At 36.2% G+C, this 15,104-nt stretch overlaps 1 protein-coding gene across 1 annotated transcript; it reads right to left on the reverse strand.

Annotated features, from left to right (window-relative positions):
- Positions 1-556: 556 nt before the first annotated feature.
- On the reverse strand, positions 557-12,259 carry LOC117335451 (ADP-ribosylation factor-like protein 1). The gene is made up of 6 exons (XM_033895456.1): positions 12,189-12,259; positions 11,443-11,577; positions 10,100-10,181; positions 6,495-6,606; positions 5,896-6,071; positions 557-5,649 (listed from the first exon to the last, which is right to left on the reverse strand). Exons 1-6 carry the CDS (start codon positions 12,190-12,192, stop codon positions 5,619-5,621), a joined length of 540 nt encoding a protein of 179 aa, XP_033751347.1. The 5' UTR covers positions 12,193-12,259; the 3' UTR covers positions 557-5,618.
- Positions 12,260-15,104: the final 2,845 nt, after the last annotated feature.

A 15,104-nucleotide genomic window follows, 5' to 3' on the forward strand; every position in this document is an offset into this window, starting at 1 on the left:
TGTTATCCAAGTATGCCACTGTCCAAATATCATGACACAGAGCCCTTGGTTATTGAGATATAATTTTAAAGATTTTTAACATATTTGACCCGTGACCTTGAAAGTAGGTAAAGTTCAGTCATTTGAGCAACTTTCGTAGCCCTCCATCCTAGCATGCTACTGGCCCAATACCTAGTCAAAAATGTAAATTGTTTACGACACACACCATCCGACAAAAGGCGATCACAATAGGTCATCTTAGACAATTTTTCAGGTGACCTAAAAACCTTTTGAGAACCTTCTGATATTTCATAAGGCCCAAGATACTGATATATGCCATGAAAATTCCTCATACATGTATAAATCACCTTGACCTACAGTATTTTCAAGGTCATCTGGGTCAATATATTAAAATCTGCTCAAGTTTCATATGTCCCATGGTATTAATATCTGACCAGAAGATACATGGGATTCAGTGTTATAGTTTTTTCATCATTTGCATTTAACTCTCTGAAAAATCCCAACAATATTACACCATTACCCTGCTACATTATAATATCAACACGAACCACGCTAGTTGTTTCAACAATTTGTTTTAATACATGTATATTTTGTAATTGTGCATCAGATTTCAACATAGTTGAAGAGAAAAACAGAAGATGAGTAATATGGTGATATTACAATGTAACAACTCTAACATGACAAGTGTTGTGTAGACACTTTTACACTGATAGTCGTATGACATCAGATGTGATGATCCCCACATGTAATGATTTCCAGATCAACTGATATAAGGTAAGTTCTTGGTGTGACTATTTCACCGTATTGCAAATATTACCTCCATACAGGTGTTGTAAAATAATTCACTGGACCCACGGAAATTTTAAAACTCTACCATCAATTTACAAGCACTTCTGATACAATGTAGGTATGGTGAAAGGATGACATATATAGACACTTTTATCTGGTTGAATGAATAGACTTCAGAAATCTGATGAGTAAGATTCTACAGCCCATTTAATCCAATTAAAAATCAGTGTAAGTTTGAAGCAAATTTACACAAGAAATGTCTAGACAACAGGACTGAATGATATACGTTTTGTAGTAAGAAAATAAGCTTTAAAATATATCTACTGAATAACCATACTTGGACAATATTGACAATCTACATTTTATATACATCACCTTATCAATAAATTAACCTCTCAATATAACCTACAGCACATTGTAAACCATATTTTTTACATTTAATCCACTAGACAATAATATTAAAATGAAAAATTCATTCACAGTACAGGTAGAGCTCGAGCTTCCCCAGGCCCAAACACCAAATGTACTTCTACATCAAGCATATGTCCATCAAAATGTCTAACATCTGGTGTTTGGGCCAGAGGAAGCTTGGACCAATTAAACAGTAATATTAATCATCTTTCAATGATTGTATCAAATGATAAATCATAATCAACATATACATTGTATCTTAAAACAATCCGTTACCTCCTTATTATAAAACAGATATCCCAGGTATTTGTTATCTCATAAAACTAGTGTATTTGTTCATAGAGGAAATATGATGTTTTTATCTGAATGTTTAACTCTGTGTACTGTAGCATACACTTAAGACTGCATTATTACAAGACAAAAATCTGAAGAAACAAGTAGGACAACAGAATAAGTTGGTAAAATTCACAGAACAAATATGTGTGCAGCAGTTCACGCGAACACGCTATAAAGTTAAACACATTTTACTTCCTTCTCATGAAATATTAAACAAATATCTGTAAATAAGAACAACACTGAGGTTATGTATTCATGTCAGCTTAGCATTGTAAATATACCTTTATCTGGGTTTTTCATTTAAGAAATAAAAATCATGACAGGTGGAGGGTGAACAATATAACTGTCATCCCAAACTTATCTTTGTGGGCTCCACTTTATAACTATCATAGTTTAAGACCTATCCACCCTTTCATAATCAATTAAAAATGTACTACCCCACTTGTTAACACCAGAGACATCCACTTTGTACAAAAACAGTATACGTCATTTTACAATACTTACGCTACACTAGTAACACAGCAAGAAATATCCATGTTCAAATCTTCTGTTTATATTTCAATTAAGTTGAAAACCACTTCCTACATGGACAATGCTTTTTCATAAAAAGCAGAAACATTTTCTAGGTTTGAATGTAAAGATAACAATTTATTTTTTTCTCCACAACTACAAAATAGCTCCTGATTAATTAATTTTCAATCAAAAGAGATGAATATCATATTAAATAAAGCTATTAGTAATATAAAAAGATAAATAAGTGCTGTGAAAAATAAATAATTACTACAGAATTTTATGAAATTGTTACCAAGTTCACATTGAAACTTTGACAGTTCTTCAGCTCTTAACACCTCAACAAATATATGTTCCAACACATGTACACTTTTGTATCATGTTCCAACACATGTACACTTTTGTATCATGTGCCAACACATGTACACTTTTGTATCATGTTCCAACACATGTACACTTATAATCATAGACAACACATGTTAACTATATATTACCACATACCAACACACATACAGTACATTATCAGTAAACCACACCTACAAATCTCTCACATTCAGTTAAACATACACAAAGGAAGAGCGAGTGAAAACCAAGTTAAGATAGATCCCTGCTGATTAGTCAATGCCTACAGTTAGGAATTCTTTATAATTATGATTTGCTGCTAATCACCAGTAGTACTTGTGTTGGATATTTAACATTCACATTCAAATGAATGGGTATCATGATTTACCTGTTCCCACTTTGTGTAGATTAAACTGATTAAAGGAAGAAATGGCTCAGTCTTGTTACTCTTGTTACTAGATACTCAGTCTGGGAACTGTTGTTGCTAGGTACTCAGTCTGGGAACTGCTGTTACTAGGTACTGTTGTTACTAGGTACTCAGTCTGGGAACTGTTGTTGCTAGGTACTCAGTCTGGGAACTGTTGTTACTAGGTACTCAGTCTGGGAACTGTTGTTACTAGGTACTCAGTCTGGGAACTCTTGTTACTAGGTACTCAGTCTGGGAACTGTTGTTACTAGATACTCAGTCTGGGAACTCTTGTTACTAGGTACTCAGTCTGGGAACTCTTGTTACTAGGTACTCAGTCTGGGAACTCTTGTTACTAGGTACTCAGTCTGGGAACTCTTGTTACTAGGTACTCAGTCTGGGAACTCTTGTTACTAGGTACTCAGTCTGGGAACTCTTGTTACTAGGTACTCAGTCTGGGAACTCTTGTTACTAGGTACTCAGTCTGGGAACTGTTGTTACTAGGTACTCAGTCTGGGAACTGTTGTTACTAGGTACTCAGTCTGGGAACTGTTGTTACTAGGTACTCAGTCTGGGAACTCTTGTTACTAGGTACTCAGTCTGGTAACTCTTGTTACTAGGTACTCAGTCTGGGAACTGTTGTTACTAGGTACTCAGTCTGGGAACTCTTGTTACTAGGTACTCAGTCTGGGAACTCTTGTTACTAGATACTCAGTCTGGGAACTGTTGTTACTAGATACTCAGTCTGGGAACTCTCGTTACTAGGTACTCAGTCTGGGAACTGTTGTTACTAGGTACTCAGTCTAGGAACTGTTGTTACTAGGTACTCAGTCTGGGAACTGTTGTTACTAGGTACTCAGTCTGGGAACTGTTGTTACTAGGTACTCAGTCTGGGAACTCTCGTTACTAGGTACTCAGTCTGGGAACTGTTGTTACTAGGTACTCAGTCTAGGAACTGTTGTTACTAGGTACTCAGTCTAGGAACTCTTGTTACTAGGTACTCAGTCTGGGAACTCTTGTTACTAGGTACTCAGTCTGGGAACTGTTGTTACTAGGTACTCAGTCTAGGAATTGTTGTTACTAGGTACTCAGTCTAGGAACTGTTGTTACTAGGTACTCAGTCTGGGAACTGTTGTTACTAGGTACTCAGTCTGGGAACTGTTGTTACTAGGTACTCAGTCTAGGAATTGTTGTTACTAGATACTCAGTCTAGGAACTGTTGTTACTAGGTACTCAGTCTGGGAACTCTTGTTACTTGATAATCAGTCTATCTTAAGTCAGCCGTTTCAATAAATGACTTTTAAAAAGTTCAGATATCAGAATATTTTCACCAAACACACAACAAACAATTGCACATGAAAAACAAATAAAACCTGAAGCACACATAAAATTCAATGTTACTGTAGAGTTCTGTAATTTCAAGGGGTGATATTTTGCAGTTGTTCAAATCAAAACTGGTTTGCAGAGATTCTATATTTTTCATAGCATAGCCAGGCTAAATTTACAACTAGTAGCACGAACCAATCCTTATAACAGAAATGCACAGTTTACCACGAGTTTAAATAATCTTAACATATTATATCATCCCAAATGACAAATGAACAATAGAAAAGTTCTTACAACTTACAAGCATGTACCTTTTCCTAATTTGACTATGTATAGAGTTTGAAATCAAATTGGTACTGATAAGGCCTGGTGATCTTTGATAAAAGTATGTACCTTATCTTAATTTGACTATGTATAGAGTTTGAAATCAAATTGGTACTGACATGGCCTAGTGATCTTTGATAAAAGTATGTACCTTATCTTAATTTGACTATGTATAGAGTTGGAAATCAAATTGGTACTGACATGGCTAGAGCATGAAATTGATCAATCGGGTGTGACTACTAAACTCCCGTCCTCAGGTGTGACTACTAAACTCCTGTCCTCAGGTGTGACTACCAACCTCCTGTCCTCAGGTGTGACTACTAAACTCCCGTCCTCACTGTATCTTCTCAAGTTAATTTAAAACCCTCAGACAGAGTTGTTGTTGTTATCATTATTCAGCAGTAAATGGCTAAACATTTGTACACATATCTATGATTAGTGTATATATCCAGATTTTAATTCTCTGTATCAACATTTGCTGAGTATTAAAATTCAAAGACAAGTCATGTTCGATGATGACAACAATTAAAACATGAAATCCCCCAGATATTACCTACTTTACAGCACTAATGATCAGACTCAATACAAAATTTGTAACTTGTATCAAAGTTCCTTACACACAATGATGACATTCACACATCTAAGTCTACTTGTCAGACCCTCACAACACTACACATTAACTCATCCCTATATACCCACTCTTTCACATCGATCCTCAATATAGACATCCCCATCTTATTAAGTAAGAATTTCTTTATCTCAATATATGGTCATATTGTTGTAGTGTTATTTTTTTTTCAGAACTGATAATATATTTATATCAACTGTCAACACAGTTACACTGAAATCACTGAAGGGGAAAATGTTTAACTGATAAATGTGTCCATTCAATGAAGTGTGACCACATCATTTAATTAGACACATAGATAGAATATTTCTGATACAATTTTAATTAACTTCTGTAGAAACTTGTAGGAAATCTTACTTAATGATCTCAAAAGATAGTTTGAGCCATTTGACATGACGTAGCCCAATTTACCTCATTTATATTACATATCATCACAACTGTATTTAGTCAGCGTGTTTTTTGTTCTAGTCAATTGTCCTTGGCAAGTTGCTGCTGCGCTTTGGACTGGCTTTTGCCTGGAATTCTGGTTAAATCTTTAGTTTTACTTCATTTCTGTTGTGGCAGGTTTTGTGATAGCCTGGAAATAAAACGACACAATTACCAACAAGAAAGACGACAGAAGGACGAATGATGGACCACAGATGATGAATTATTTGGATGATGGGCTATAAAGACCACTTTTATGAAATACCCAGTGTTAACCCTGATGATGTCCAAACATGATAAAGTAACATAGAAACTATACGAGATTTGAAAAGTATCTATCCTAGTACAAAATGTACCCATCATCTTGTGTCAACTGACATTGGATAAATCAACTTACCATTCCATAGCTTCATTTAAACCTGTTCCCTTTATTGCAGATGTTTGGAATATATAATGATTATGCTTGAGAGAAGGTAGTCCGAGGGCAACAGAGACTTCTTTTAGGGTCATGGCACCCTCTATGTCCTGCTTGTTGGCAAATACCACAATGACCACATTTTTTAATTCCTCCTCCTACAAACAAATTTCAATGGAAATAAGACAAAATCAAATGATTCTTCTTTTTTTTTTGCAACTGAAAAAATATACATTTTGTGTGTGTGTGAGTGTGTGTGTGAGGGTGGGAGTGTGTGTGTGAGGGTGTGAGGGTGGGAGGGTGGGTGTGAGTGTGTGTGTGTAACAAGGCATCACAAGCAATAGAAATCCTCTCGCATGACAAGTATAGCAGCTGAAATATCCTGTAATAAGCCCCGAGGCCAACTATAATGAAATATGTGATTTATTGACTGGAAAGTAAACTTATACACCATAAATAAAAACTTCCTTAATTCTAGTTTTCAGATCAAAGTGAAGAAAACAAAGATTTATCAACCCAGCTTAAAATATCATTTTCAGTCACTTTTCTACTGTACCAGTTTTATGAACAAATGTAATTACCGCGAGCATAGAGGCTAGTTCCTGTTTGGAGATCCCTATTCTGTCTCTGTCCACACTGTCCACCACATAGATAATGGCGTCCGTATTGGAGTAGTAACATCGCCAATATGGCCTGAAAGTAGAACAGAATATCATGTCAGAAAAAAGAAGAAAGAAATTAACTGTTGATTTATAAAAAAAATATGTTTTCAGATGACCTTTGACATTTAGCTATCTCAGATGTCAAATTACAAATGTTTTCATTTCACGCACATTTCATTTGGCTACTAATATCTGGGGTTTTCCCAAATCTCTCGCGGAGATATGTATCCATTCATGATCAGCACTAATGGATTAGATATATACGGTAAACCTCTGGTTAGTTCGAACAAAATTAAATAAATATTGACAAACCTGTTTGAATTATTCGAAATTATGCTTCAGAAAATAAGCGCGAGTTTGAACTATCCTAGTTGATATCGACGGAAATCTCGGCAGAGTAAAATCATCAGACACAAACACATCCATTGTAAATCTGATATGTAACAACAGCGGCCTGACCAATGGCACATTTATAAATGAGTAAAATGATAGTATTTTATTTAATTCAATATCAATTGATCGTTATATTAAACATTCTTCATTTCACTTCATTGTGCGGGGAGAGATGGACAGGGCAAACAACACAGCAGTGAAAACTAGATTACTTATCTCCCCTGGTTAGGACACATCTGGGGCACATACAGCTATAGGTTGGGAGGTATCACAGCTCCCGAGACAATTGGTGAAAATCTCCTCTGTTCAGGCCAACAGATGTGAGACTGGGTGGTACCCTACATCAGTACAATATGTACACTAAGACTGGGTGGTACCCTACATCGGTACAATATGTACATTAAGACTGGGTGGTACCCCACATCGGAACAATATGTACACTAAGACTGGGTGGTACCCTACATCAGTACAATATGTACACTAATACTGGGTGGTACCCTACATCAGTACAATATGTACACTAATACTGGGTGGTACCCTACATCAGTACAATATGTACACTAAGACTGGGTGGTACCCTACGTCAGTACAATATGTACACTAAGACTGGGTGGTACCCTACATCGGTACAATATGTACACTAAGACCGGGTGGTGGTACCCTACATCAGTACAATATGTACACTAAGACTGGGTGGTACCCTACATCAGTACAATATGTACACTAAGACTGGGTGGTACCCTACATCAGTACAACATGTACACTAAGACTGGGTGGTACCCTACGTCAGTACAATATGTACACTAAGACTGGGTGGTACCCTACATCAGTACAATATGTACACTAAGACTGGGTGGTACCCTACATCAGTACAATATGTACACTAAGACTGGGTGGTACCCTACATCAGTACAATATGTACATTAAGACTGGGTGGTACCCTACATCAGTACAACATGTACACTAAGACTGGGTGGTACCCTACGTCAGTACAACATGTACACTAAGACTGGGTGGTACCCTACATCAGTACAATATGTACACTAAGACTGGGTGGTACCCTACATCAGTACAATATGTACACTAAGACTGGGTGGTACCCTACATCGGTACAACATGTACACTAAGACTGGGTGGTACCCTACATCAGTACAATATGTACATTAAGACTGGGTGGTACCCTACGTCAGTACAACATGTACACTAAGACTGGGTGGTACCCTACATCAGTACAATATGTACACTAAGACTGGGTGGTACCCTACGTCAGTACAATATGTACACTTAGACTGGGTGGTACCCTACATCAGTACAATATGTACACTAAGACTGGGTGGTACCCTACATCAGTACAATATGTACACTAAGACTGGGTGGTACCCTACATCAGTACAACATGTACACTAAGACTGGGTGGTATCCTACATCAGTACAATATGTACACTAAGACTGGGTGGTACCCTACATCAGTACAACATGTACACTAAGACTGGGTGGTATCCTACATCAGTACAATATGTACACTAAGACTGGGTGGTACCCTACGTCAGTACAATATGTACACTAAGACTGGGTGGTACCCTACATCAGTACAATATGTACACTAAGACTGGGTGGTACCCTACATCAGTACAACATGTACACTAAGACTGGGTGGTACCCTACATCAGTACAATATGTACACTAAGACTGGGTGGTACCCTACATCAGTACAATATGTACACTAAGACTGGGTGGTACCCTACATCAGTACAATATGTACACTAAGACTGGGTGGTACCCTACATCAGTACAATATGTACACTAAGACTGGGTGGTACCCTACATCAGTACAATATGTACACTAAGACTGGGTGGTACCCTACATCAGTACAATATGTACACTAAGACTGGGTGGTACACTACATCAGTACAACATGTACACTAAGACTGGGTGGTACCCTACATCAGTACAATATGTACACTAAGACTGGGTGGTACCCTACATCAGTACAACATGTACACTAAGACTGGGTGGTACCCTACGTCAGTACAATGTGTACACTAAGACTGGGTGGTACCCTACATCAGTACAATATGTACACTAAGACTGGGTCAGTGGTACCCTACATCAGTACAATATGTACAAAGACTGGGTGGTACCCTACATCAGTACAATATGTACACTAAGACTGGGTGGTACCCTACATCAGTACAATATGTACACTAAGACTGGGTGGTACCCTACATCAGTACAATATGTACACTAAGACCGGGTGGTACCCTACATCAGTACAATATGTACACTAAGACTGGGTGGTACCCTACATCAGTACAATATGTACACTAAGACTGGGTGGTACCCTACATCAGTACAATATGTACACTAAGACTGGGTGGTACCCTACATCAGTACAATATGTACACTAAGACTGGGTGGTACCCTACATCAGTACAATATGTACACTAAGACTGGGTGGTACCCTACATCAGTACAATATGTACTCCAAGACTGGGTGGTACCCTACATCAGTACAATATGTACACTAAGACTGGGTGGTACCCTACATCAGTACAATATGTACACTAAGACTGGGTGGTACCCTACATCAGTACAATATGTACACTAAGACTGGGTGGTACCCTACATCAGTACAATATGTACACTAAGACTGGGTGGTACCCTACATCAGTACAATATGTACACTAAGACCGGGTGGTACCCTACATCAGTACAATATGTACACTAAGACTGGGTGGTACCCTACATCAGTACAATATGTACACTAAGACTGGGTGGTACCCCACATCAGTACAACATGTACACTAAGACTGGGTGGTACCCTACGTCAGTACAATATGTACACTAAGACTGGGTGGTACCCTACATCAGTACAATATGTACACTAAGACTGGGTGGTACCCCACATCGGTACAATATGTACACTAAGACTGGGTGGTACCCTACATCAGTACAATATGTACACTAAGACTGGGTGGTACCCTACATCGGTACAATATGTACACTAAGACTGGGTGGTACCCTACATCAGTACAATATGTACACTAAGACTGGGTGGTACCCTACATCAGTACAATATGTACACTAAGACTGGGTGGTACCCTACATCAGTACAATATGTACACTATACCTTATACTTGTTTGACCTCCTAAATCCCACACTTGAAACTTCAGGTTCTTGTAATTCACCGTTTCCACATTGAATCCAATTGCTGCAAAAAAAGAGGACATTTTTACTGAACATGTTTTAGTTAAAACACAATAAAAACAGTTAATTGTTACTGTAGTAATCATGTGGTTCGCTCTGTTTCATTATAACTTAATTAAACATTAACATTATTAATTAAGTATCAATGATTACTAGATTAAATAGACTAAATATAGAAAATGTAAAACATGAAAAGCTGTTAGGAGAATCAGTTGATGATTGTATGTCTTGGGATTACCAGTTCTCAAATGTATGTAGAAAAAGCTCACGTCAAATTTTTCAAATGAAAAACATAAGACCAGTTTTAAGCCAGACTTCCTGTATTACGTTTTTTAACTGTTTTATCAATCCTCATATTGACTACTGTGCTACCGTCTGGGGCAACAGTACAAAAAAGAATATTGTTAAGTTGGAGCGCCTTCAGAAGAGAGCAGCCAGAATTATTTTAAATTGTGACTTTTTAACTCCATCTAATGACAATTTTAAATTACGAAGATGGCTGCCTTTTAGCAAAAGGATTTTATATAGTCAGTCTGTTTTTATGTACAAGATACTTAACGATCTAGCTCCACAAAATTTAAATTGTTTTACTTGCATATCTGATGTCCATTGTAGGTCTACCAGATTCTCAACCACAAATGTTTTTTACTTACCATCTCACAATACAAATACTTTCAAAAAGTCTTTTAAATATCAAGGAGCTCGCACATGGAATCTTTTACCAAGTAATGTGAGAAACTGTTCAACACTTTTATCTTTTAAGAAAGCAGCAAAGAACGTTTTTATGGAGTAATCTGTAATCCTGCCGTAGTTGTACTTTTATCCTTTACATTTAATGACAGCCCCAAAATTATGTTGTATTTTATATCATATGTGCCTTGTTTGATGTTATAGTATTATTCTTTTATATGTTGTAAATATTGTATATTCTATTACTTATCTTGACCATGTGTAAGACGAGTTTTTAAGCTCAACATGTTATCAAGTATAAATAAAGACCATTATATATATTATTACCCAATAAAAACAATTATTATAAAATTTGTAATTATCATTATGACAGCGGCCTAGTATAGTAGAGAGCTGAAGCATATTGACAACGTCTAGATCACAAGAAATAAGATATTGTTCTTGGATGTCGTGAGGCCTTTTGAAGATTACTTTCACCATATAGTGAGAACCTCTGTTGACTACTGTAACTTTGGGTATCTATCCAGGAACATTACAATACAGCTGGTCTATTTTCATAGGCCACAGTTACTTACTGGGAATAGTCGTCACTACTTCTCCTACTTGTAGTTTATATAAAATTGTAGTTTTTCCTGCTCCATCTAATCCAAGGATCAATATTCTTCTTTCACGTGCTCCAAACCATCCAGAAAAATAGCTAATGATTCCTCCTGAAATTAGAAATCACAGAAAAGTCGGTGCTATTACTGTTTATACGTCTATACGGATGGAATAAAACACATAGATGGGACTAAATGCGTGTTCTGGGGTAAATAAAAATCTCATTTATCCATATTTGTAAAGTAGATGTTATGTTACACACGATTTTATTGTATTTGTACCAAAATCTTAGCGACACCAAACGGTGACGGAGAATCCCACGTTTTCATATAGTAGGCCTAGTGCGTTCTGGCCCTACTGTACGTACCAGAAATGGTGTCAGGGCCAGAGGAAAATCGGGCTACATTGAAACGTACACTTGTCAAAGAAGTTTTGAAAAACTAAATTATTTTATCTTTGACGTCATCGGGATTTAATTAGCTTTTATACCTTTTTCTAATGGAGATAAAGATCGTATAATGGTATCAAGTGAAGGGGGGGGGGGGGGGGGGGATCTGTAAGTCATGATCATGTGTGGTCTGCTAATCAAAACATGTCATCTAACAGCACGAGAATGCACCTGTCGTTCCCGACACATTTGGAGTTGTAGATCACACATATGTATAGTATTTATGCAGATAGTTTTACATGTTTTCATAAACAGTCCAGTCAAATTAATTACCCATGGCTGTGTTTGTTTTCTTCACGCCGGAGCTTGCTGTCACTAGATTGGCAAACGTGTACAGCCCTATTGAGCATGCGCAAAAATTATTGTATGTCCGGTGTGTTCGACCACCTCTTGTAATACAATACTAAGGATGCCTGTTCGTTTATATATATATATATATACCAAAGAAATTTCGGAAATCAGAGACGTATTCATATCGCATATGATACATACATCTCTGCTGAAATGTTACCTAATTAAAGGCCTGATAGTCTGAAAATAGGTAATATTGTTAAGTGGATAAATGGCTCTCCAAGTCGTTTCGGTACCCAGTCGTGTCGGTACTCAGTCGTTTCGGTACTTTCAGAAGTTGTTTCGGTACTTTGCGAAAATCGTTTCGGTACTTGTATAAAAGCGTTATTTTTTTTACCAATAATGAACGTCTTAAGTATATGTTTTGATGATTGTAATGCTTTTTTACCCAGTATTCTGAATGAACAAAGGGAGAAAACAGAATAAACGTCCCTGAGATAGACTACGTATGTAATTTTATATTCATTCCGTTCGAGCCAAACAGAATTGCCTCATCATTGTTCAATCATTTTGGTACCTCCTATTTTCATCATCTAAAATCCGTCACAATCTACGATTAGAGTCCCTTCAAATGTCAGAGTTCGAAGCCATGCACCATGACTATATATATATATCTTCCTCAAAATTGTACCGCTTATATCTATTCCCGCCAATTTCGGTTGTTTGAACATTTAATCGTTACCAAATTACAATGAAAATTATTAAAGCAAAGTATTGTTTGCAAATAAAATAAATTTAGAACATACGATATAATGAGATAAGAATTGCTGGTGAAAAGTGTTACTTGCAAGTGCTGTCGAGAATGGATAGTTCACAGTTCATTTATGTATGAGTATGTTGTTCTATCAAAATTGACATAAATCAAGATAAAATATTCAATTATGTTATTATTTTCATATTCATCCTTCCTATGAAAAAAACAGCTAACAATAAATATAGAACAGTTAACAGTAAACACTCATTCATCTTCTATACGTTACAATCATTCATCTTCTATACGTTACACTCATTCATCTTCTATACGTTACACTCGTACATCTTCTATACGTTACACTCATTCATCTTCTATACGTTACACTCATTCATCTTCTATACGTTACACTCATTCATCTTCTATACGTTACACTCATTCATCTTCTATACGTTACACTCATTCATCTTCTATACGTTACACTCATTCATCTTCTATAATGTTACACTCATTCATCTTCTATACGTTACACTCATTCATCTTCTATACGTTACACTCATTCATCTTCTATACGTTACACTCATTCATCTTCTATACGTTACACTCATTCATCTTCTATACGTTACACTCATACATCTTCTATACGTTACACTCATACACTCATTCATCTTCTATACGTTACACTCATACATCTTCTATACGTTACACTCATTCATCTTCTATACGTTACACTCATTCATCTTCTATACGTTACACTCATTCATCTTCTATACGTTACACTCATACATCTTCTATAATGTTACACTCGTTCATCTTCTATACGTTACAATCATTCATCTTCTATACGTTACACTCATTCATCTTCTATACGTTACACTCATACACTCATTCATCTTCTATACGTTACACTCATACATCTTCTATACGTTACACTCATACATCTTCTATAATGTTACACTCATACATCTTCTATACGTTACACTCATTCATCTTCTATACGTTACACTCATTCATATTCTATACGTTACACTCATTCATCTTCTATACGTTACACTCATTCATCTTCTATACGTTACACTCATACACTCATTCATCTTCTATACGTTACACTCATACATCTTCTATACGTTACACTCATACATCTTCTATAATGTTACACTCATACATCTTCTATACATTACACTCATTCATCTTCTATATGTTACACTCATTCATCTTATATACGTTACACTCATTCATCTTCTATACGTTACACTCATTCATCTTCTATACGTTACACTCACTCATCTTCTATACGTTACATTCATCTTCTATACGTTACACTCATGCACTCATTCATCTTATATACGTTACACTCATTCATCTTCTATATGTTACACTCATTCATCTTATATACGTTACACTCATTCATCTTCTATACGTTACACTCATTCATCTTCTATACGTTACACTCATACATCTTCTATACGTTACACTCATTCATCTTCTATACGTTACACTCATACACTCATTCATCTTCTATACGTTACATTCATACATCTTATACACGTTACACTCATTCATCTTCTATACGTTACACTCATTCATCTTCTATACGTTACACTCATTCATCTTCTATACGTTACACTCATTCATCTTCTATACGTTACACTCACTCATCTTCTATACGTTACATTCATCTTCTATACGTTACACTCATGCACTCATTCATCTTATATACGTTACACTCATTCATCTTCTATATGTTACACTCATTCATCTTCTATACGTTACACTCATTCATCTTCTATACGTTACACTCATTCATCTTCTATACGTTACACTCATTCATCTTCTATACGTTACACTCATTCATCTTCTATACGTTACACTCATTCATCTTCTATATGTTACACTCATTCATCTTATATACGTTACACTCATTCATCTTCTATACGTTACACTCATTCATCTTCTATACGTTACACTCATTCATCTTCTATACGTTACACTCATTCATCTTCTATACGTTACATTCATACATCTTATATACGTTACACTCATTCATCTTCTATACGTTACACTCATTCATCTTCTATACGTTACACTCATTCATCTTCTATACGTTACACTCATTCATCTTCTATACGTTACACCCATTCATCTTC

This window comes from Pecten maximus, chromosome 10, assembly GCF_902652985.1.
Source record: "Pecten maximus chromosome 10, xPecMax1.1, whole genome shotgun sequence".
Classification (NCBI taxonomy): domain Eukaryota; kingdom Metazoa; phylum Mollusca; class Bivalvia; order Pectinida; family Pectinidae; genus Pecten; species Pecten maximus.